The sequence below is a fragment of the Podarcis melisellensis genome (genome assembly GCF_964234715.1).
Source record: "Podarcis melisellensis genome assembly, chromosome: 10".
Classification (NCBI taxonomy): Eukaryota; Metazoa; Chordata; class Lepidosauria; order Squamata; family Lacertidae; genus Podarcis; species Podarcis melisellensis.
The window spans coordinates 36,128,193-36,154,353 of NC_138542.1; the positions used below are offsets into that span (position 1 = coordinate 36,128,193).

Consider the following 26,161-nt stretch of genomic DNA (forward strand, 5'->3'; position numbering starts at 1 on the left):
TTGTAAAGAATCGCTCAAACCTTTAATTCCACACACACACACCCCAGTTACTACATTTTAACAGAGGCAGAAGATACGGTAAGTGAATATAGGCATCTTGCTAACAGAAATTATCTGTCAAAAGGTATGTAAACTCCAAGAACTTGCTGGACACAAAGACGGCAGTTATAGCAAAGAAGTGTAGAATTTTTTTTACTCCAGGTTTATACTCTTTTTAGTGTCATATTAGGATCCTTACGGTATTTCTGTACCCCATTAAAAATCAACACTATAACATATGTAAATACGAGTATAGACATATAGGTCAAGTGGTTTGAAACAAATAGAAGAAACAAGCATATTTCATTTCATTGACTTTATTTTCATTGTACAGATAACAACAACAGAGTGAAGCTGATGCCTGATGCTAGCATACCTGGATCGGATTACATCAATGCTAGTTATGTGTCTGTAAGTTTGGGATCATTTGTAATTGTTATCACATTCTTCCTATTTTTAGTGTGTGTGTGTGTGTGTGTGTGGTTTGAAACAAATATATTTTATGCAGAAAATAATTAGGGATTTTTTTTGAATTATGCTCACAAGTCAATAAAAATCTAAATAGTTACAGGTCAAATAATTCACAGCTGTTTATTAGTCACCTGATACATTATATACAGAACAGGTGGCAAGGAAAAGCTATGTTAATCCTCTCTCCTGCAAGAATGAGGTGAGATTCTGTAACTTAGGGGTGCAAAATGTTACGTTTGTTATGTGCTTTCTCAGCTGGTAAAGCTGCTGTTGGAAGCAGGCTCTGGGCTAAATAAACCCTCAGCCAGATCCAAGAGGGCTGATTTCTTACAGTTTTACAGAAAAGCAGCAAAACTAAGGCATTAGCAAAACAGTATCAGCCTCCATTTGTAATGCAGTATATACCATATCTCTGATTATATATCAAATCCATGAGGAAGATCGATATAAAGATTTCTGCAGAGTGAGGACTTTCTCTACCACTTTGTCATCTCTCTCTGTGTGTGTATATTTCTGCACATGAGAGTGCTGATGCCATCCAGTGCAATTGCTTCATATGAATCAGGCGGGGCTCCACGTGTACTGTGACCAGTGTCTGAAAGCAATGATGGGATTCAGGAAGGCTAATAAACTGAAACTTAATAATAATAATAATTTATTATTTATACCCTGCCCATCTGGCTGGGTTTCCCCAGCCACTCTGGGCAACTCCCAACCGAATGTTAAAAACACAATACAGCATTAAACATTAAAAACTTCCCTAAACAGTGCTGCCTTCAGATGTCTTTTAAAAATCATATAGTTGCTTATTTCCTTGACATCTGCTGAGAGGGTGTTCCACAGGCGGGCGCCACTACCGAGAAGGCCCTCTGCCTGGTTCCCTGCAACCTCACTTCTCACAGTGAGGGAACTGCCAGAAGGCCCTCGGTGCTGGACATCAGTGTCCGGGTAGAACGATGGGGGTGGAGATGCTCGTTCAGGTATACTGGGCCATTTAGGGCCTTAAAGGTCAGCACCAACACTTTGAATTAATGGGAATTGAATCCCATTAATGCTGAGATGCTATTCGTAGTTGGTTCCAATGTCCTGGAATTAGGGAGACAGCCTGTGGGCTCCCTCTACAGCAAAAGGTCTCTGGCTTGAGTATACTCCTCAATCTCATGTTGTCACAGGAGGCCTAGATTTCCTCAGTAGTGAGGAAAGCCTGTCCCCAGTGGTGAGTCATTTGCCAGCTGCGGCTGTTGCTGGACTGGAATAGATTGGCTTCTGGAAACCATGCCCTAGTAACCTGACAATTGGACTATTACAATGCGCTCTATGTTGGGCAACACCTGAAGATGGCTTGGAAGCTGCAGCTAGTGCAGAATGCAGCTGCCTGGCTGTTAAGCAGGGTAGCAAAATGGAATAATAGATCACCAATTCTCACAGCTTTGTACTGGCTCCCAGTGCATCAACCCCTGAATACCTTGGGGCCCAAGTACTTAAAGGAGGATCTATGCAGTGATAAAGATGCCTGGCATCTCTAGGTAGAGCTGGGCAAGAACTCTGACTGAAAGACTGGTGAGCTGCAGCCAGTCAGTGAAGACAGTAACTGAGCTAAATGGACCAATCATCTGACTCGATACAAGGCAGCATCCTATGTTCCAATACCTGCCAGCTTGATGTGACAGGGAGGCTTTGCTTGTGGCCTCAAAGGTGTGTGTCATCTGTTGGGTGGTGATGCAAGACGAGGCCTGGCTCCCCAATTGTGGAATTCTCTCTCGGGGAACTATGAGTGTCCTTGCTGCTAACATTTTGCTGTCAACAAAATACAATTTGTTCATTCAGGAACTGGAGGATGGTGCCTCAGATGGTGCCATCTGTTTTGTGATGTACATGTTTTTTTTTTTTTTTTGTCCACTGTGTAATTTATTCTGGCCAATGTGGGATATTTTTTGATACTCTGCTTTAAATATTTTAATTATTGTAGTTCATGTAGTTGACCATGATGTAAACTGTGCTGGGCTCTTTTGAGAGGATGAACTGTTTAGAATTGTAATAAATAAATCCCCCGACATACAATGTTTCTAAGAGTTCATAGGTTCAGTAAAAGATTCCTACATCTTTCTCTCTAGTTCCAAATTCCTTCTGAACACCCATGGGAATGCACTGAGTTACTGAAGGACCTCCTGCAATAATAGGTGCATTTCTCTTAATATAGTCATAGGCTGCAAATGAGATGGCTTGCTGAATGCATCGTTTTCGCTCTTTTTCTTTATAAGCATTTGCTATGGTTCATCTTTTCTTTAGGGCTATTTATGTCCAAATGAATTCATTGCTACTCAAGGGCCATTACCAGGCACAGTGGGGGATTTCTGGAGAATGGTATGGGAAACAAGAGCAAAAACCCTTGTTATGCTTACTCAGTGTTTTGAAAAAGGACGGGTAAGTTGAACTTAAGAAATACATTTGGTAACTGCCAATTGCCCTTTCAAAAAACCTTCATGTTGTTATTCCCCCCCTCCCCAAAATAATCCACTTTATTCCATACTGGTTGCAGATAAGATGTCATCAATACTGGCCTGAAGACAACATACCAGTGACTGTCTTTGGAGATATAGTGATTACTAAATTAGTAGAAGACGTTCAAATAGACTGGACCATCAGGGATTTAAAGATTGAAAGGGTAAGGTCTGGTGATTGTTTTTAAAAAGTTGTTACTGTTTCTGTGAAAACCATGCTGCTTACACTTCTGATTTTAATTCAAAACATAACAAGCTATCCATAATATTTATTATTCCATTATGAATACACTATATTGAACGTTATGCTTCCAAATACAGCGGTACCTTGGTACTCAAATGGCTTGGCTCCGACGGGAAGCTAAACGGCGTTTCCGTGCGCTGCTCTGGTTCACCAGAAGCGGCTTAGTCCTGCTGGCCACATGACCTGGAGCTCGGCCAGTAAAGTGAGATGAGCATCGCAACCCCAGAGTCATCTGTGACTGGACCTAATGGTCAGGGGTCCCTTTACTTTTACCTTCTGTCAGAGGCAGAACAATCACCTACAATGTTGGTTAGGATGGTTGATTTTTGTTCTTTGCATTATCAGTGCTTAATTGTGTTTGTCAGATAAGATAATCCAGTCAAGATCAAGGCTCTTAGGTGGGAGGGCTTAGTTAGTAGGGTCTCATCAACAAAATCTGACTTGAATTTAGCCCAGTTATGTGTGGCCTCTCAAGCTGCAGTTGAAAGTATTTGCCATTCTGAAATAATACCTTCCTTCTTTCTGTTTGCATTTGGAAGCATGGGGATTGTATGATGGTACGTCAGTGTAACTTCACAGCCTGGCCTGAACATGGAGTACCTGAAACGACTGCATCATTAGTCCATTTTGTAAAGCTGATCCGTGCTAGCCGAGCACATGATAGCACACCCATAGTTGTTCACTGCAGGTAATAAATTATTTTCCTTTGTAAAAAATTTAAGGGATTTTATATATTTTTCATCTAATTCCTCCTAACCCCAACCCCACATAGCATAAATGTGTACAGTAACATAAATAGCATTCTTAAGGGCATATACATAAAAATAAGCAGGAAACAAAATATTCAGTACATAAAATGAAAAACTGTGTCAGGCCTGTAAACAAAGCAAGTGATAAGCCAATAATAATAAAAAGGTGTGGCCTAGTGAACACTTTCGATAGTTAGACTATGAAGCTAAGTTAGGGGCATTGCCTATTCTTTCTAGATATGGCAGTCACTAGGCATGTTGCTTTTAGGGCTAGAATGGGAGGGTTGGGGAGAGGAAAGAAAAACATGCGACATGCAATCCCTAGCTCAACACCAATGAAGTGTCTGGAGGAACCTACTTCGTGTAGCACAGCAGATATCTATGAATGAGAGCCATCAGTTGGAGAACAGCATGGAGCTAGGAATGACTGTGAGACCAATGACAACTGCAGTAAAAAGCCTCCATTAACGTATGCTAGGGCACTTACCCTCTTAACCCTATTCGGAGTGAATCCAGGCCAGCAACTTCCTTCTGTTTTGATTGGATACCATAGTACTAATCTGGGAATGCAATAATGCTTAGCCAATAAAAGATTCTGGGGCACCTTGTTTGGTTTCACCGACATATGTACACCTAAAAATAAATAATCATTGTCTATAGTTAGTCAAAACTGTAATCTATTTTTTATTGCGACTGTGATTTTCCATTAGAGATGTTAGACATTCACGTGAAAATACTTCAGTCTTGACTTTTTCCTTATAGCGCTGGAGTCGGAAGAACGGGAGTTTATATCGCCCTGGACCATTTAACACAGCATATAAATGACCATGATTTTGTGGATATCTATGGTCTTGTAGCTGAGCTGAGAAGTGAAAGGATGTGTATGGTACAAAATCTGGTAAGATGCTCAGAATCTACGCTATGGACTACTTGTCACAAATAGCAGCTGAGATCGCAAGCCTGTCCCCTTGGACTGTAGCTCTTTAGACTGCAGATGATGGCTCAAATGATAAATTGCTGCTGCGTGAAAAAATAAAAACTCCAACACATAGAAAGCAGCATGTTGGGGAGAAGGCTTTATTGGGGTGGTTGGGCTTAGAGTCTGTAGTATCATGCACAGTCCTGTTGGTGCACATAGCAAGAAACAGATGCAATCCTCCTTTGTGCTTCTTCTCGTATCTGTTCCTAAAAGTCTGATACAATACAGAAAAAGGTGAGTGTGCAGTTTCCAAAATATTAATGGTAATAACCAGTGCTTTTGTTCTAAAAAATGTTAAGGAGTACTCTCATTTTCCTACTCATATTGAAATACTGCCCCTCAGTGAGGCCAAACTTAGATTCACAAAATGTTTAGGGGTATGCGTACCCCTGCAATCCCCCCCAGAAAAAACCCCAATAATAACAATAACAACAATAATTTAAAATCAGCATTGCTTTCCTTCTCATCCTGTAAATGGCTTCTAAGTGAATCTTTGGATACTTATAAACTGTTAAGCTGATAGAATGATGCTGTGTGTGTGTGTGTGTGTGTGTGAGAGAGAGAGAGAGAGAGAGAGAGAGAGAGAGAGAGAGAGGGAGGAGGGGGGGAGAGAATGAGACAGAGACAAAGAAACATTTTGTTACCCACCAAGAGAAATGTAAAAAAAGGCAAGCTAAAATATACTGTATAGTGATGAGTTGGATTTCATCTACAATGTTGCAACACAGAGCCAGCTGGAACTTAGCTGAGTACATGCACCAGGAATGGAGAGCCCTGGAGTCCAACAGATGTTGTTGGATTCTGACCCACATCATCTCCAACCACCATAAATAATAATAAACAAATAAACAAACCTTTATTGTCACTATACCACCTGCGTGCAGTGAAATTAAACAAGCCCCCCCCCATACACTCAGTCGTGTTCACACTCTGTGTGCTTGTTGGAAGTCAATTGCCCAATGGTCAGGGATGATGGGAGCTGTAGTCCAACAACATCTTGATGGCTCCAGGTTCTGCATCCATGGCATATACAACAATGCATCAAAATATGTGTCAATTCTCCCTGGGCTCCCAGAGAGCATTTTAATAGCCTGTGGAATATCATCTTCTCCTTAGGTCATGAGTCAGGGCCAAGCTCCTTGCAGTATCTCCTGCAAGGAAAGGATGTCCCCAAACCGATTCTACCTGGTGGCAACAAAGCAGGTCTTACCTTGACCTTTTTCTTGGGATTATAATTTTGAGATGTTTTCTTCCACAGTTGTAACTTTTGGGAGGACAACCCTACAAATGATGCTTACCTATAAATTTTCTGATTTTCCTGGAAGCCCACTTTCCCAAATATTATTCAGATAACCTCTTGGAGTCTGAGAAAACATGAATTCACTGTAACAATGTTCTTTGTGCTAGAAGTGCTCTTTGTATAAATTCCAAAATAACTTCAAAACATTTTCCCATTAGAAGCAAGTTCTTCATGCATAAATAAGCTAAACTGAGAAACCTTTAATTTTCAAACTTTGCAGGCGCAGTATATATTTTTGCACCAGTGTGTTTTGGACTTATTGACCATCAAGAGGAGCAGTCAGCCTGTGTGTTTTGTTAATTATTCAGTACTGCAAAAGATGGACTCTTTTGATGCCATGGAAGGTAAACAAATATACACTGTACCAAAACAGGGGGCAATTTTAGGTTGCCACGTGCAAGTGTTTGGCCATATTGAAGTAGCATGCATGGAGAAACATTATTTGATTTCAGGGGTTTATTTGTTTTTATGGTTTTCTGCCCTTTGGGGGGAAAACCCAATTAGTTTTCTCTGTCTACAAGCTGTCACTGGATGAACTCATTAAATCCCCTGGATTTCATTATGATCAGTATGCCAGTGACATCCAGCTCTGTCTCTTTACTACAGAACTTCCACCCTCCACACAATTCTGCATCTCCATTTGTCTGTCTGGTGTTTCCACTTGGATGTTTGTCATCTCGAAAAAATGAAAACAAAAGACTGCACTTCTCATCTTTCCTACTAAGCCCTCCTCTTCTCACATACCTTCCACATCCATCAACAATGTCACCATCTACCTTAATGAATATGCATGAAATCTTTGCCTTACCTTTGACTTCTCTTTGCTCTCCATATTCAGTACAGTCATACCTCGGGTTACAGATGGTTCAGGTTGCGTTTTTTTGGGACTGCCGAAACCCAGAATTACCGGCATAGGTTACTTCCGGGTTTTGGCAGTTGTACATGCACAGAAGTGCTAAATCGCACTTTGTGCATGCACAGAAGTGCCGAATCGCAACCCACACGTGCGCAGACATTCGCAACCCGATCATCCACTGTACCGTGCCAAGTAATGACCTACGCCTCCATGGACAGCTGTGAGTGCAAAATCACTCCCAGGCTGCACACCTGGTCCTTCAGGGGCATGGTTATCCCATTCAAGACCAGAGGTCCCCCACACCTGCCCACTCCCTGTCCCCCCAAAACAGTAATTCTGTCTTGTCATGATTCAATCTCAATCCGTTAGCCACCATCCATTCTCCAACTGCTTCCAGACACTCACACAGGACATTCATTGCCTTTACTGGTTCTGATTTAAAAGAGAGGTAGAGCTGGGTATAATCCGCATACTGATGAACACCCAGCCCTCTTCTTTGCCCCTTCAGCAGAAACTCCTCATCTATGCCTTCAAAGCGCTCCATGGCTTTGCCCCTCCTAATCACTCTGCTCTTGTTTTCTGATACATTCCTGCCTTCACATCCAGCTCTATCATCCTCAGCTTTTCAATGGTTGGGGGATGCAAAGACACTGCCTCTTAAGCCCCTTCATTTCCCTGACATGGGCCACACCCCAGGAATGGACTACATCTGCCCTAGTCATGCAGTCAGTGAGAGGGTAAAAGAAAAGGCTCACCACCACTTACACCATCTTGCCTGCATACGATTTGATGTTTGCTACACCAGTGGATCTTCCCCAGCTCCCATCACACTAAAGTAGGATGGCTCTGTGACACAAACGGAAGGTAGCAATAAGCAAGTTGTGCTTCACTATGGTGATTGAAGAACAGAAAACTGCAGAACAGAAAATTTCCATTACCTTCCCTTTGCTTGTGGCACCAGGAACAGTAGAAGCTACATGTTTTTATAATTTAATTCTTAATTTGTTCTAAACCATTTTGTGTGACCGGTTGAGATTAATTTTAAAAACTTTCAACTATTGTGTCTGTTTCTTTTCTAGGTGATGTGGAACTAGAGTGGGAAGAAACCACCATGTAAAAAAACAGATAAGAACCTTACATTTTGAGAAACAACTGTGTTGGGTTTTTAAAAAAATTTAAAAAATCAATAATTCAGGGGCCAAAACAAACCCCCCTCTTACAGTGAACTAACAGCAAATATTAATTTTTGTAAGAATAATAATGTTATAGTTTATACTCTATTTATGTGCCTTCATAAAGACTATAAATTATTAAATGATACTTTTGTACAGAGTTTAGTCCTGTTGTTATAACAAAATTGTTATATGTATTGGGTACAGTCCAGGAATGGCTAATCACAAATAAGTCCCATTGACAGCAATAGAATATAAGCATTTAACTGTATGCTGTGATCCGTATCCAGCTAAATCATTACGCTTGCAGAAGCCAGCACATAGCTTCCCATCAACACAATGGAAGCCCCCATTCCCATGTGTGCCCAATGGCATCCCCAAATCTGTTCTGGAGGGTTGGTGGAAGTCCCAGAACAGATTTAGGGGGCACACAGTGGGAGAAGAAAGGGGGAGAAGAAGGTTATGTTGCACAAGAAAAATCCTTCTGCTTATAGAACCCTAGCCTTAGTGTTACATTGAATACAACCCTTTCTCTCACTAATTTCCTTGTGATTTAGGGACTAACCAGGCATTACAAGAGACACTTAAGCGGCTGCTGTTTCATGTCCCTTTCTCTCCTCTTCTCAGTAACATCTAGAATAATATAACTCATAATATAACATCACCACTGCTGTACATTTCCCTGCTTCCAACACTCAGTTATGTGGGTGAAGATATGCACAGTGCAGTGATAATGCATTGTAACCTGGGGGTCATACAGTGAATCTGACTGGCAGGAGATGCAGAATAGATAAGCACTTATTCACACAGATCATAGTTAAACTGATTTTTGCTGCCACAAAATGTGGCAATGGCTACTCGCTCAGATGGTTTAAAAGAAGGATAGACAAATTCTTAGGTGATAACTCTACCAGTGGCTAGAAATTAGGGTGGGTATATGCCATCTGTACTTGCTGCTGAGCAAGGGCAAGCAAAGGCCTTGTGCCCTTCGTGTGGGATTCTCAGTGGCATCTGGTTGTAACAATATGGTAGCTCAGACAGGCCTTCCACCTTTCCTGATCACCCTGCAGTGCTGCTTTTATGTGTTATACAGTAGCACAACCGGACACCTTCCTCTGCCCCAGCTGCAACAAACCATTTCTCTCCCATATTGGTCTCAGCAGCCACAACATTATATTTGAGCTTTCACTCAATGTAAAAGCCAATTCTTGAACTGTAGTGGGATATAGTGCATTTCCAAGTTATTTGCTTCCAGGGTGGGTGGCAGAATCCATTTGCAAATAATATGAAAAAGAATGCTAAACTTGCACTATATTGCCACTAGAAGTGTACAGATAAAATATTTTACCATGCTCACCTTAAAAAACATAATGACCACAATCCTGCAATACTGATACATGCGGTTTTATGCCCATTAATTTCAGCTGGCTTTAATATGTATCACTCTGCCCACTTTGGGCACAGTTCTGAAGCATCTACACCAGTGATGACCAAACGTGGCCCTCCAGCTGTTTTGGGACTACAACTCCCATCATCCCTAGCTAACAGGACCAGTAGTCAGGGATGATGGGAAATGTAGTCCCAAAACAGCTGGAGGGTCAAGTTTGGCCATCACTGATCTACACCATGTACCTACATACAGTCCCATGAGTGTACACATGAGCAGATTATTTCAGAACTGAAGCCAGGAGTCCGAATCCAAAAATGGCAACCTATCCACCAAAGCAGGCTTCCACATATGTAGCAGGATCCTTGCATGCAAATGGGGCATGAATCCAATCTATGCCTTTCATTGGTAGGCTTATTTTTGTCTCGATGTGGATTAACATACATCCAAATGATACACTATTGAAAGCAACAGACAACTTATTTTGAAAGTGTGTCTAATATTTCTTTGCTCTCTTGTTAACTGGTAAGTTTAAAGAAACCTGCTTTTGTGCATGGATCACATCTTTGGATCAGGGCCTATAACCTTCCTTTGAGGAAATGCTCCGGACACATTCCGCATAACTCTAAATTACTATAGGGTAATACATGTCTAAATGAGCCAAATGTGATGCAGAGCATTCGGATTCCTCAGGTGTATATAATTCAGTGTGCAGATCTGCTCTCCTCTTTGTGGTTGATTGGGAGGGAAAGCTGCCATCCCATAAACTCAGTTGACTTAAGAGGACGGGGTTGATTGAAGTAAGATGACTTCCAGGATTATCATAACATTTCCCTAAATGTATGCTCTTCTGTTTTGACTCTTTGTTTTATGGGAGTTGAAATATTATCTTATGATCCTGAACAGCTGAAAACTCACCCCTCTGACACTGTGGAGATTTTTCAGCTTTTATTCGGCACACAGTAGCTTTTCAGGGACACTCGGGGCTATTTAACCCATCGTGGAATGACGACCAGAGATTATTGGTTTTCTTGTTCCGTTTTGCAATGCGTTTGGTAATTGTACATGCTTGACGATTAAAAAAACAAACACTGTCTCACATTCCTAATACTTTTCTAATGCTGTAAAATAAATAAATAAAGTTTTACATTTTATTATACAATATAATTCTCAATACCGTGTTGTCTCCTATATACAATTCTATCAGTTACGTTTGAAAAGTCCGCATGGAGTCAAATTCTTTCCCACCCTGGTCTTTTCCAGATGATTTGGACTACAAATTCCATTACTTCCAACCAGCATAGTCAATGATGCTGTAGTCTGACACATCTGCAAGGCACCAGCTTAAGGGAGTTTTGCCTGAAGTTGAGATCAAACAACTAGGCAGTTCAGACCTTATTTTGGGAGAGGAAGGATACAAGGTCCAATTCATGCAACATTGCTTGGGTTCTTTTTTAATTCCCCCCCCCCCCCCAGTCTAGATTGTATGGAATAGTTGTTTATTCCTCTACCAATCTGAATCCAATTGCAAGTTAAACACACTTCTGCATAAAGTCTTACAGGACTTTCTTAAGAATATTTTAACAAATTGGCAATATTTTAACAAATGAGAATTTGAAATTGTGCTTGATGTTCCTTTGTTATGTTTATTGCTGTTCTTATTTTTTGTTCCTACTGTTCACAAACAGTTTTGGGTTTCATGTGAATAGAAAGAAATACAATCAATCTAATCAGTGTTCCATGGAAAAACACTTTTGAAGCTGTAAGGACCCTGAAAAGCAGTTTCTGGTATGACATACAGATCTTCGATCTGATGAAAGTGGCAGTTTTGAAATCCCACTAAGTACATATGCCCAATTTAAAATGCTTCAGAAATAAAAACCAAAATCAGAGTCTCGGTGTGGGAAAGGGTTTAACAGGACAATGCACCAGGCAAGGAGGGTGTGCTGAGAACATTTCTTTTTGCGAGGACAAACTCTGTAGTAAATTCACCTGTCAGGCTAAAGAAATAATGGCGCTTTTTAATGCAGAAGAAAAAGAAGAGGTGATACTCACAGCTGTTCATATACTTGGCAAGCCATTTTTGTGCAGCTCTCATTTCATTTGGCTCCTTCAAAACACGTGTTCTCCATTTATTATAAATATACTTTCACATATTTGACAAATTGCTTAGGGAGGGCTCTACACATGTGGAACATGGTTTTATTTGCGCTTGGTAGCCGTATGCACAGCTTTCCTGATCAGGTATCATTAGTTTCGTACTCTCAAATTCTTGAATATGAGTATCTGTGTTATTCTGAGAGGAACTGCCAAGCTACGCCATGCCAAGTTGTTTAAAAATGTTTGAAACATGTTAACTTAGGCAACTTCAAAATCTATTTAATATAAAGCAGGTTGTGACTATCCTAGGGTTCTTCCAGTGCTGTTAGACTACAGCTTCCATCATCCATAATCATTGGGCTGATGGGAGCTGGAGTCCACAAACCTCTGGAGGGCTACAGGTAAGCCCCCCCTTTGGTTATAAAGATTATTTCATCTTTCCCTCAAGCTTTTGAGTAAGAGTAATTTTGTCTCCTTTGAGTGAAACGCTTTCTTCTGTCAACTTATTTAGGGGTACCTCATCTTCTATATGTTAAGGGATTACATCACTCTCTGTTACTTAGGGGGCTATTTATAGCAGGCTGCCTTCCATGCGTTGGGGAGTGGGGCAAGGTTTTTATTCTTAGTGCTGCTACTAAATTAATCTATTCTGCCCCTCTCCTCTCCCTGATAGATGCTGGACGTTCCAGAAAGGCTTATTTATATTATTGGGACCTGGAAATGGCACAAATGGCTTGCATAGCTCACATGTCACTACACAGCTGTCCTGATTAGCACCCCACTCCTGCAGTCTTTAATAAGCATAAACGTGCCCCATATTTATGCTGAAATAGGGCTGCCATACATCCAGACTTTCCCAGCCATTACTGGGATCTCAAAGGCGGAATTGACACCCAGGGGGAATTTCTGAAAGCTGGCGCTTTGTTTTGGATCTTAGGCAAGTCAATCGAAAAATCAACAACTTTTGGGTTTGTCTTAAAAAAAAAACACCTCAACCCTATAAATGTCATGCAACAATCCTTATCTCCTCTATTGCTTTGCTTTTGGTCTCTTCCTGTTAAAACAACACAGCATCTCTACCCTTCTTCCACTCCATCTATTGTAACACTGGGGCTATAGAACCATCTACATTTCAGTCTGAAGACTTGTAGGAAGGAACCCTCTTTGAGCACATCTTCATGACTTGAAATCTGAAAGTTGGCCCCTTCAAAATTTGTTTGAAATCTGCTCAGTTCTGCCTGGAAACTGTGAATTTCCCCCAGAGGGAAGCTTAATTAGAACCCGAACAGGTTACCTGTTGGGATGCTGTGTTTTCCATACAGCTCTTACCAATCTGTATGGAAAAGTTTTTACTGCCACTTCATGGAAAGGGTGCAGCAATGAGGGAAGTGGCTGTGGTGGTCCAGTGATTGATTGGAAGGTAATTGTAAGGTAAGAGTTGATGGAAGGCACTCTGTGCCTCCAGGGCTACCTGTGTCTTGAGTGACAGCAATGGATCCAACAGAACCTCTGGTGAGCATTCTTGAGTGCCCCTATCTTCTTTCACGATTTCCCCCCACCCCTTTCGAAAAGATATTTGGAATAGGGTGAATATCAGGGAGAAGGAGCAATATGCCCCCATTGTTGTGGTAACTGTGTCAATCTTCACTCTCACAATCCAATCATTGGGTGGGATTCAACCAAGGAGTCCCACCAGCAGAGGCCCTGTGCAAGAGGTTCTGCTGGTGCAGCAGGGCTTTCCCATTTCTGCTGCAATGTGCCCCCTTAAATTGGCTTGGGGCAGGGTGGGGGTGGTCAGGAGAGCCCCTGGGAAAGTGTCACTAGTCTGGGGTGTATTAACAGCCCAATTGTTGCTGTTGATTTCTTGTCTCCTTATACCTAACTAAACAAACCCAGTGTCCTTTTGCAATGCAATTCCATCCCATTTTGGTGCTGCAAATCCCCCAGAATGTTTGTGCCCTGGGAGGGTCAGCTGGGGCGTTATCAAACCTGTTAACACAATGCATTGGATGCTTCATCGTGAAATTTAATTTTTAGGATCTATGCCAGTGAAGGTCAACTTGCTGAAAGGTAATCTACTGCCCCATGCCAGAAATGTCACCACTCAGTAGTGATGAAAATATAAACCTGTCTAATAGCCCTCCTCAGATTACCTCTGATCAGAGAACAACCTTACATATGAGGGGGGGGGTTCTTTACAAAATACCACCTCAAAATGGAGCTCATTGGAAGGCGCACACACACACAGAGAGAGAGAGAGAGAGAGAGAGAGAGAGAGAGAGAGAGAGTATGTGTGTGTATCCCTTAAAAATGATAAAGCAGTATGAACGGCTGATTGGCTCTTTCTTGAGTCACATGACTTCTAACCCTCTGGCTGGAAGTCTGGCATAGTTACCTCTGCCCCCTGGCGAGAAATTGACATATATCAATTACAGAAGAAGACCCCTGTTGGGTCAGGCCAAAGGTCTTTCTAGTCTAGCATCCTGTTCCCTCAGTGGCCAACCCAATACAGATGAAAGCCTGTGAACAGGGTATAAATGGAGCAGCACTCTCCCACTTCTGCTACCCAGAGGCAGTAGAAGATGGCAGGGTGAGCCAGGGGCACTTTACCTGACCTTGTGGCAGCAGAGTTGCCAATTTTGGATGGCTGTTTCAGTTCACATATTTTTTCAGAAAGTAAGAGTTAGGCAGGATCAGATTTAGATGAAGAGAGGCTCTAGGCTACTCCACTTGTGAGGCCCCTCCCCATCTCCCACCCTCAAAACTAGAAGAAAATGGAAGAGGGAAAATGGGGCAGGCTAGAGGCCTGGTAGGCCGGGTCATCCTCTTATATACTTGCTGGGATTGACAAGGCATCTGACCCGCACCTGAATCTCATAGCTCTCCTATAGCTCCCTCTGATTAGTTATCATTTAACTCTTGGGGGAAATAATTAGCTGAAGTTGCCGAACCAATTAACCAACTAGAAGCACAGTTTCCTATAACTTGATATTGCTGCATAGTTTTGATGAACTGCAAAAGCATTTTTAGTTTGCTTTCTGTTGCCACCCTGGAACTTTTCTTTATTAGTGCCACTTTGTTTTGTACGATTCCTTGCAAATGAAGGGAAACAACTTTTCTGCTTAAATATGTTGAGAATATAATTTTGGTTACTGAGGACAAAAAAGATTGTATGAAAACAAGATTGGGTGCAGGACTGGCCAGGACATAGGCATCCTGACTGTGACAAAGGTGAGCTGTGTGCTTGCTTGCTTAACAGCTGTTCTGGGCTTATGGTGCACCAGGGTTTACACCAGCGTAATGGAGTTGGCCAGGATGCCAGAAGAGATACAATTTACGAGCTTTCTCCATTAACTGCACAGCAAAGGGTGTTCAGTCAACAGTGCAAAGGCTGAGCTGAAGCATTCCCTGCTGGTTACCTGCTTTCAGCAATAGGGGTCGCTGTTTGGTAGTACCCAATTGGTTAGCTATCAGATTCTAGAGCTCCCTTTTGGTGGCTCTTAGGTAATTCACAAAATACAGAGTCCGTTCATAAAACAGAGTATTCATTCATAAAGCAGTAACATAAATCTCCATTGCTACATATTTGGGTGTATATTTCAGTGGTTGAACATACAAGTTTATGGCCATGCTGTAGTGTAGTGCTTATGCGACTGTGAATAAAAGGTGGTAGGCTCATTGTATCAGGGTTTGGGGGGAGAAGAGATGACAAAACTGATTTCCAATAAGTGTCTCCCTTATTTCCATAACAAGTCCTTGAGTCTGTACTCTGAATGGTGACACCAGGGACCTAGAAGGTGCAGGGCTTGTCAGTCCAACTCCAATCCATCCAATCTAGATGGATTTTATTTATATCTATAAGATTTTATAGACTTTGGCGGTAAACTGGGGCCCTGCAAGGAAAAAAAAATCAAGTTGTGCCCCACTGCTTCAAATTGGGCCCCACGGGCTAGCATGAAGTCTTGGGTTTGCAATTTTGGGAGAGGGGAGACTGTGGCACTGGGGAATGGGAGGGCTGGCGAGGCCCCCTAGATTTAGAGGCCCTAGGCTTCAGTCTACTTAGCCTATACATAAATCCAGCACTGGAGTTAGGTAGGTTCACCTGTAAATGTGAACTGAATGGAATTTCTCCCCTGCCCCTCATTTTACACTCCCCTGGAAGTAACCTGAAAATTTGTGGATTTGGGGCTTGTAGTGGCAATTGGAAAAGGCAATTGAACCACTTGTTAAATGTCTCGCCCCATAGGTGGGATGGAAGTAAGTAAGGGGGATGACACCATCTTGCACTTCTCTGTTCTTTTCCTGGTTTTTGGTTTGCCCTTCCCATTGAGAACAATGGAAGACAAATTTACTATGCCAGTTCCAGCAGCAGTTTAGGGAAATGCTTCAGCTCGGTGGCAGAGCATCTTGTCTGCAGAAAATTCTGGTTTCTCCAAGGACTGTGAATGTCTCATGCCTGAAATCTTGCCATGGACAGTCTGTGTAGACAAGATTGAGCTAGACGGACCCATTGATCAGACTTGGTATAAGGCAGCTTCTTATGTTCCTAGTTTCCCCCCTGGTTTGAGGTGCCTTCCCCTGGTCTGCCCCAGCTGCAACAAAACATCTCTCTCCAATATTGGTCTCTACAGCCACAGCAGGTGCTGTAATCTCCCAACAGTTTGACTTTACCCCAAACGCACAATTTTCCATTGTCTTCCAAGAAAGACGGATGCCAGCCAACCAACCAACCTGCTTTCAGTATCAGCAGAGCAAGGTCAACTGATGTTTCTGTCACGAGAGGAAGGAAATATTCAACACTGGGTCTCTCTTTCTGATGGTTGGTGTTCCTGTTTTTAGAGACAAACATTTGATGCTTCCTATCACCCATACGGGGACGCGGGTGGCGCTGTGGGTAAAACCTCAGTGCCTAGGACTTGCTGATCGTAAGATCGGCGGTTCGAATCCCCGTGGCAGGGTGAGCTCCCGTCGTTCGGTCCCAGCTCCTGCCCAGCTAGCAGTTCGAAAGCACCCTTAAGTGCAAGTAGATAAATAGGTACCGCTTTATAGCAGGAAGGTAAACGGCGTTTCTGTGTGCGGCACTGGTGCTGGCTCACCAGTTGCAGCTTCGTCACGCTGGCCACGTGACCCGGAAGTGTCTTCGGATGGCACCAGCTCCCGGCCTCTTGAGCGAGATGAGCACGCAACCCTAGAGTCGGTCACGGCTGGCCCGTATGGGCAGGGGTACCTTTACCTTTATTGCCCATACAACACCCTCCCAGGGACTGTAGGAGTGCAAAGACCATGAATCCATTAATAATTTTTAGTCTTCTGAACTCTATTTGCCAGTTAACATAGGCAGCTATGTTATCAATATCCTCAACAAATAGCTACTTAGCAAAATAGATAGATGATAGATAGATAGATGATAGATAGATAGATAGATAGATAGATAGATAGATAGATAGATAGATGATAGATAGATAGATGATAGATGATAGATGATAGATAGATAGATAGATAGATAGATAGATAGATAGATAGATGATAGATAGATAGATAGATAGATAGATAGATGATAGATAGATAGATAGATAGATAGATAGATAGATAGATAGATAGATAGATGATAGATAGATGATACATAGATAGGCAGAAATTTGAACGTACAGAAGGTGGGTAGGATGTAGTAACAGTGAAATTCTAATCACCTAAAATGCTAAACTAAAACTGTTAGCATCTACTCTGTTCACTACAATTGCCTTGTTCAGCCTGGTGGTATATTCTTTTCCAGAAAGAAGGAGGGAAATGCTTATTTTTACAAGAGGAACTTCGAATTGACAGGGGCATGTAACAATGATTAAGAATCTGTTGCTCTTATTTTAGACCTTTATTGCTTCAACTACATGAGCAGCTGTTGGTTCTTTTTTTAATTCAGCAACCCAGAAGGGATGTTGGCCTACTACACTATACAAAAGTTTGATAAGAGATTCTAGCTAGTCATGGGGGTGCCTATTTGAGTGCCACGTGTGGTATCCCAAAATGCAAATTCTGGGTCTTGTCTGGTGGTTTGGGAGGCCGTAGCTCAGTGCTTTGCATGCAGAAGATGCCAGGTTCAATTCCCAGGTAGGGCTGCAAATGCACACAGAGTCTAGAACCCTGGAAAGCTGCTGCCAGAACGTGTAGAACATACTGAGTAAAATGGACCTATGGTCTGATTTAATACATGGCTGCTTCCTGTGTTCCTTCATTCCATTTGTAAAACCTTTGGATTTCCAGAGTGCACCTCTGCCTTGGCTGGTGTGCCTCTTCTCCATCCATCCATCCATCCATCCATCCATCCATCCATCCATTTCTACTACTTTCCTGTGTAGCAGTTGTTTGACATGTCCTCCTCTTTCTGTTCCAATAAGAAGGAAGGAGTGGCATTGCAATCCCTTGCTATTTCCCCCAATGACCGTGGGAGCTGTGCCAACCCTTCTAAGAATGTGCTTTTCTTGGAAGATCACCATAGCTGGTAAGAAGAACCCTGGGACACTGAAGCCTTTGCATCTTCAACAGCCAACCAGTCAACCCCTGTGGCTTTGCGAATCATTTACAGCTAATGCTGCTCTTGCCTTTAACTTCAGGCATATGTGGCCATGACTGGCAGATCTCTAGACACATTGCATAGGCCTTCCAGCAAAGGAAAGACAGTTCCTTTGCATTTTGCAAAGCATGGGAAATACAATCAAAGCTTCATCTATTTGCTTGGATAATAGTTGCTCTCTTTATCTCTCTCTATATATGAGATAACAAGTAGCTACTAATTGCATTGTTTGATATCAAATCATACAATATAAGCGAATAAAAATTATGTGCCTGCCATTTCACTGTCAACAATCTCCATGCCATCACCTCATTGTCTCCAATGATGTTTGTGCTCACAGTTGTTTAAGTGCTGTTGAGGAAGAAGTAGCCATTGAATGTTGGCAGTCATAGCTACAATATCACCCCTGAAAAGTGGTCCCATTCCCCACCCATGAAATGTTTGCTAATGATGGGGTGAAGACCTGGACCTTTCGGTGCTGAACTTAAAGACAGGGCAGGTTCAGAGGGGTGAAGACAGTCCTTAAGATAGCCTGTAGCATGGAGACTAGCTGCAACCATTTTGAAGCTAGGTAAGATGAGAAGGCATCAGAAGCAAGCTTTTTGACCTAGAATGTTTCAGGATGACCAAGAAGTCCAAACGTTACTGCAAACGTGTGCAGCCGAAAGGAAGACCCCCGTGCTGAGAGAGGCTGTAGCATTTCTTAGAACGATTTGACTCTAGTTGCCTTTGTCGCACAGCTTGTATCCATAGTTACAGAGTACAGTTGGGAGTACAGTATTATGGATACTCTGCCAGCTTTGCAGCTGTGCAAGGAGTTCTGACACTATGTGTGATAATAGAGGTCACACCCAAGGTTGTCTCTGCTTCTTCATAAAGAACCAATTTCCCCTCAGAAGCCATTTGTAAAAACCTTTCCTATGTCTTTCTGTGCTAACAACAGGCTTGTAAGGAGTCTTCTTCAAGGTATGAGGTGTGAAAATGTCTTTAAGTAGAGAAGATTAGGAAGGTGCACTTATTTTCTGTTCTGTTCTTGGTAGAGGCACAAAGCAGAATCTCTGTATAGGATACATCAAGTGAGACTTGCATAGATCCAAGGATCTCAAATCTGTGCCATTATCTCAAGATGAGGTTTTTTACAACTTTTACATGCATACCCAAACGTATTGGACTGGTCTGAGGATTATGTGGTAAAATCCTTTTAAAATATTTGCAAACATGAACAGCCCAAACCAAACCAAACCCTAACCTTTGGACCTATTTATTATGTTGACCTTTATACGCTTTCTCTGTACTGCTTCTTTTTCTCTTTCTAGACAGAGAGGATCCATAGCAGGGGTCGACATGGCTCAGGGCAGTGGACATATCTGGAACATTGAGGAAGTACCGTGGGCACCAGCCACAAAATGGCTGCTGTGGGCATGTGGTATAATGATTTTTTGCAGGAGAAACTGAGCTAATGCAAACAGGAAGTGAGCTGGAAGACCAAACAGTCCCTTGTGTCTTTTGGATTTTTGAAGGGATATTTACTAAGGTCTTTTGTGCAAAACAGGAGGTAGTCCTGGCTGTTGTGATCATGCCTGCAAGTCCATGAAAACCTAAACATAGGAATAATCATATTAGAGCCTTCAGCCTACTTGCCTATAAGCTACTTACCCTTCATCCTTTTCACACAACACAGAATGCTGTAATGCTCTAGGTAACTTCAAATGATCATACTATCAATATTCATTCTGAACAGAAATACAGCCAAAGTTGTAGGTGACAAGGGTCACAAAGTACTGAGGCATGGCAATATTGCAAATTTCCAATGGGTTCTTTTTTAAAAAAGGCCAGAGATGAGTGGCCATATTGGGATGCTTTGTTAGTTATCAAAAGCAGATGGCTCAATGCCCCTAGTTCAGATACAGCTGTTTGACCCACAATAAATGGCCTCTGGTGCCTATTCCAAACAGAATGGGTGCCAGGAAATGACCGGAACAGGTTGAACAAGAAACTTCCTTGCTCAGTATCTCTATGGTGCCTTCTACACTACAGAAAGTTCCTTGTATGAATACCATTCACTGTTGTATGCTGCAACTGTTCTCCAAAATTGACTCTTAAGGTGGAATAACTAAGTCTTAACATATTTTAACTGGCATATGATAGTCACAATCAGGGTGGTTTAAATCTTGTTTTCGCTATCTGTCTGAGAAGGTGATCAAGAGGGTTGTTAGGCACTTTCCAAACCACAAAAACACATGGAGAAAATGCATTGATTATCCCAATTATAGGCTAAGTGCTACATTTTTTCATGAAAATGTAGTGAGTGCTGCATGTAATTTCAGGAATAAAAGCATCATTAAGTCCCCTGTGTCTCAGTGATCACAACATTGCAAATAAATTGACCTTTAATAATTGTGCAAGTTGGCTCTTGAACAGTGCTCGGTGACCATCCTTTGACTGTGAAATCCCTGCTGCCACCATTACAAATGGGGATATCTTGCTATAGAATAAATGTGTTTATGCAGTGGTGGTGATTTGTCACTGCAGACCATGACACAGGCATGAAGGCATCTGCCACTTAGAACTATGCATCATAACCACCCAATGTGAGAATGGTAATAAAACACTGCCTTCCTATTTTAAAGTAGAAGCGTCTGTTTAGTTAGCAAGGTTGCACCTCGAGACGACGAGAGGGACTTGTAACTGATCTGAACACAAAAGTCCATTTCTGTTCAAAGGGCAACAATAATAATTAGTAACACTTGCCCAGCCAAGATCTCAGCAAAGTAAGACACCTCTACCAAGAACAGAAACAAAAAGATCAAACAGAAAATCGGCCATCCAAATAGATTTTCTGATTGAGTCTCACCTTTATTCATATATGTCCACAAAATTTTTATTATTCTAGAGCTATGTGATATTAGCAAGTATTAATTGGAAAAAGTAATTGCCTACATTTCAAAGATATGTGTACAAGAGCTAACGTTTAACATACGTGTAGTATGTTTCAATAGGATTGTGTGTGCTTAAATTATTAAAACATAACTAGGTACCTGCTTATTCTTTCAGTTGCTTTGAAATATGAATTTCCCCACATGCTTAGAAACTGCAGTTTGTTCAAAATACAGCTGCAAAATTACAAATCAGGATTAGATATGATCGTATTACACTGTACTTTAGAGTGGAATGGGTCCAAATTAAAGTGCTGATTTTGACCTTTAAAAACCTTCATGGCTTGGGATCACAGCATCTGAAGCCTGTCTCAACCTTTGCTTATTCCTATCCTCTCCCCATCTAGTGTGTGTCAGGTAAGAGGGAGAGGGTCTTGTCCATATCATCACACTGGTTGTGGAATGCCCTCCCCAAGGATGCTTGCCTGACATCTACACTGATGCCACCTTTTTGTGGTGCCTCTGCCCCCACCCCATTAACCTTTGCACAAAAACTGTTTTGTCACTGTGAGGTTCTTACATGGTGCTGTTTAGATTTCAGATCCTGCCACTTTTCATCAGTTGCATTTTGGTGCTTTTAAATGCATTTGAGTGTATTTTTTATTATTTAGCATTATAAACTACCCTAACGGTCTATCAGGTGCATGGGATGTAAATTCCAATGATAAACACACATCAAACAAATATTTGCCCTATGACTTCAATACAGGTCAAATATTGATGGTGGGGTATGATTAAATAATTTTATTTTCATACATAAATGGTGTGAAAGATGGATGGTGATGTTCTTAATAATCATAGAATCATAGATTTGGAAGGGACCCTGAGAATTATCTAGTCCAAGCCCCTGAAATGCAGGAATAAGTAGCTGTCCTAGCTGTCCCAAATGGGAATCAAACCTGTACCCTGGTGCTATCAGCACCATGCACTGAACTATCCAGAAGTTAGCGGTAAATAGTGCTTGATTGTAGCAAGTGCGCCTAAAAAGTCTCAGGAGGCAAACTCTGCACACCAAACACGAACTACTTAGCCCTCTTGCTGCTGTCTCTGAACTAGCTTGTAACAAGCAGTAGAGCATATGCAGAAATCCCTGCCCATTGCCACCTTGCAGCTGCAGGCCCAAGTTGGGCTGCGGCCTGAGGAGGGAAAATGTGGTCCTCCTAACTGCTTCCTCCAATGGCTTGAATGATGAGGCTTCCAACCAGCACCTAATAATAATGATTGTGCCAGACACACCTCCAAGGAAGGCAATTCTGCATGATTCGTCTTCAACTAGATCCCACAAATTCATAGTCACAGGTGCCCTAGATCCAAACATATCTAATCCAGAGTTATTTCACTTGATAAATGTGACAGCTTGTCATTTATATGTGCTGATAAGTGCCATATATAAATAACTGCACCATCAAATAGCATACTGAATGTGTGAAATAGCAGATGAAATGTAACGCATGCATCCTTTCCCCTCAAACAGAAGTTTGGAGATGTATATGACTGTCTCCTGTATAAATCTCCATTAAATGGGCAGTGTGAGTCATGTGCATTCCCACAACACTTTAAATACTGTACAGTCTACTTACCTACTCATCTGCAAGTGTTGAAGTCCGAAGTCATGACATTTTAAAAGATCAAGCAATGTACAGTATATGCATCTGTGAACTGGCTTCACATTTAAGGAGGAGATATATTTGTTTCAGAATGAAGAAATTTCAGAATGAGAGCAAGCACCCTTATTGGAAATTTACAGCTCTTTCCTATGGTCCACAATGCTTGGGGGGTTGGTGGTGAGGTCCTAGGATCTCAAAGACGGAGCATTAGGGTCCCAGCATCAGCACAGCAGGAAGTCAACTTACAGTATACAGTGGCACCTCAGGTTAAGAACTTAATTTGTTCTGGAGGTCCGTTCTTAACCTGAAACTGTTCTTAACCTGAGGTACCACTTTAGCTAATGGGGCTTCCCACTGCGGCTGCAGCGCCACCGCACGGTTTCTGTTCTCATCCTGAAGCAAAGTTCTTAACCTGAGGTTAGAACTTTCTGGGTTAGCGGAGTCTGCAACCTGAAGCGTCTGTAACCTGAGGTACCACTGTATCCTCAATCCATCACTTGGAGCTGGACATACTCCTAGCACCTGGACAGCAGCAGTCCTCAATCCCTTCAAAGGGGTTGGTGCAAGGGAATGCTATGGAGTGAGGAGGGCACAGAAAGTGAGGTTATTATCAATACCAGAGATGCACTTATCTCATTTGTCTTGTATAAATTGCCACAGTCGGGGGTTTTTGGGTACAAACCATCGTCTGTGCATCTGTATCTATCAGTATCTTTTGCATTTTGGATCCCAGTTAAGGTGGCGTTCTTTGCCCGTAATTTCATCATAAAATTGTACTCCATGCAACACATTCTTTGCATTTTAACAAGAATTTTGAATTTCAGTCCCAAGGCCAATTAACAAGACTATTTCTGAAGTGTGAAGTTCTCCCAATAGCTTCATTTTCATGTGGGAATCCATATGTGTGAAACAGCCCCATGGGAAAAACTGAAAAGTGGTCATGTACAGAAAATCGTAATTTTCACGCATTTTCCCTGATGTGGTCACATTTTTGTGTTGCCCCACTCACTTCTCCAAGTAGAAGCTGTTTTGCACAAGTAGGAAATCAGCCATCACAGAAAAGGTTTGTTACTTAATGAGATAAATGTGTGGATTGACATCGAAAAATCAAGAGTCAATGTGATTGTTTCAAAATTAGGGATTTTACAAAAAAATGAAATATTGACCACACTATTTTGCTTTTTTCAGCTGCAAAGCAGCTTTCTGAAAAGGACAGATTAGAACTTTTTTCATGTCTGAAATATGAAATTTGCACCACTTCTGGTCAAGTTTCCGATTTTAGACTATAAAATAATAAAAAAGATAATTAAAATAGTAATAATCTTAAAGAAGGGTGGAAAAGGGTGAGGCAATGGCATATCAGTCATTGCAAATGGACAAGGACATTTGCAAGGTAACTATGGTGCTCCTAGGAAAAAAAGGAAAAGGAAAAGTGGACATATTAAGTTTAACTCTTCCTCCCCTCCTTTTCATTATGGATGAGCCAATCTCATGTCAGAGTTAGAGAGGTCTGGTGTCTAATCCCCCAGTATCTACTCATTAAAAACAAAAGCCGGTTGACTCTGATACCAGTGGAAAAATCAAAATAGTTTAATTGGTATCAGATTTTTACAGAAATAAAAAAGGCCCAGGAATAAATTGCAACACAGGAATGGGGAAACTGGCAGAAAAACAGCCTGCCTCTTAAACTCAGTTGTGCTGTGTTCCTAGTCCCATATAGCAAGGGTGGCTAACCTGTGTCTTTTCTCACGTTGCTGACCTAACCATTGGTCATGCAGGCTGGGGTTGGAGGGTCACAGGTTAGTCACCTCTGACATATTGAAAGACATCTTCTTGGCATTCATAAAAATGTATCTTTCTCTGCAATTTAATCCCTAAACTAACTGAAAGACCCTATGGCCATAGATACAAGCAGAGCATCTATCCAGATCATATATCCAGAGAAGTAGTGACATAATAAAAATTGTCTTGCCCAGTAGGTTTGACTTAGCTATCCAATTGTCTCACCACAGATGAGTTGTTTTTTCATGCACACCCAGAGGAATGGCTGGCTCACCTCTGTTCATCACTTTGTACCTGCAGCATCACAGTGGTTCAGTTTGTGCATAACACTAAATTGTGGCTAAGCATAAATGTGCAAGCATGCTAGAAACCGGGACCACTCCACTCCACTCCTGGTTCTGCTGCTGCTGCACTACCCAAGGCCAAGCCATGGTTTGGTTTAGCGTTACATCTGAACCAAAGCTCATGGTCTGTTCCAAAACAGACAAACTACAAATTTCCACCATGGCTTGTTCTGGGCTTGCCATTCACATCTGTAAGACTTTGATTTTGAATATTGGCTGAATTTCAAGCTGAACAATTTGAGGTGGGCTGGACATGGTACAAACCCACTCGGTGCACAGCGGCAAGAACCAGCCTGGTTTTGTGATTGGTTAAATTATTTCTGTCTTGCCTTTAATCCAGCAATTTAACCTGAAGTCTCACTAGACAGAACATGGTTTGGGAGATTCCAGGAACATGGCCCAGAGACACTCCAACATCACCACCAGTACCATTAGAGGCTGGGGCTCTTCTTCCTGGCAGCATCCCCTTGGATCAGGGATCGGGAACCTGTGTCACCCTCCTGGCATTGTCAGGCTCCAACCCCTATCAGTCCCAGTCAGTGCGGCCAATGGTGACAAGAGTTGTCCTACAACACCTGGAGGATGCTAGAAGTTTCCCAATTCCTCTTCAAGAAGCCCAAGCACTACCAGCAGCAGGTCCCAGGCTGATTTCACTTTATCATAGGGATTGAAAACTTGTGGACTCCAACTTCCACCAGCCCCTGCTGCTAGCACAACCAGTTGTCAAGGTTGATGGGAGATGTGGTCCAGCAACATCCAGAGGACCAAAGATCCCCATCCTTGTTTTGCGCCCTTGAGCTGGTCCTAAGGCATTTAGGCCTTAGGAGCGACATGTTGTTGCCCAGATGGGTGGGGTACAAATAAATTATTATTATTATTATTATTATTATTATTATTATTATTATTATTATTATTTGTGTTTTTTTTAAAAAAAGCACAACTCCACAAAGTTATTACCTGGCCTATTTGCAAGTATAATCATTAGAGCCTAGCCAGAGTTCTATACTTAGCCCAAGGCTGGGAAGGGAGAGGGGATTTTCGTTTGAAGCCCTTTGGCCTGAAACCAACCTGCTGCATTTAACTCACGCCCATGCCAGCAAGCGATTCCCATGTGTCCAACTTTGTC

At 42.0% G+C, this 26,161-nt stretch overlaps 1 protein-coding gene across 1 annotated transcript in view; it reads left to right on the forward strand.

Moving 5' to 3' along the window:
- Positions 1–10,799, forward strand: part of PTPRQ (protein tyrosine phosphatase receptor type Q) — a 137,554-nt gene extending 126,755 nt beyond the window's left edge. The window contains exons 58-64 of the mRNA XM_081928752.1: positions 374–450; positions 2,800–2,934; positions 3,050–3,175; positions 3,795–3,943; positions 4,767–4,902; positions 6,504–6,627; positions 8,219–10,799. Coding sequence (XP_081784878.1) covers positions 374–450; positions 2,800–2,934; positions 3,050–3,175; positions 3,795–3,943; positions 4,767–4,902; positions 6,504–6,627; positions 8,219–8,256 — 785 coding nt within the window. The 3' untranslated portion in view covers positions 8,257–10,799. The remainder of the gene's footprint in view (positions 1–373; positions 451–2,799; positions 2,935–3,049; positions 3,176–3,794; positions 3,944–4,766; positions 4,903–6,503; positions 6,628–8,218) is intronic.
- Positions 10,800–26,161: the final 15,362 nt, after the last annotated feature.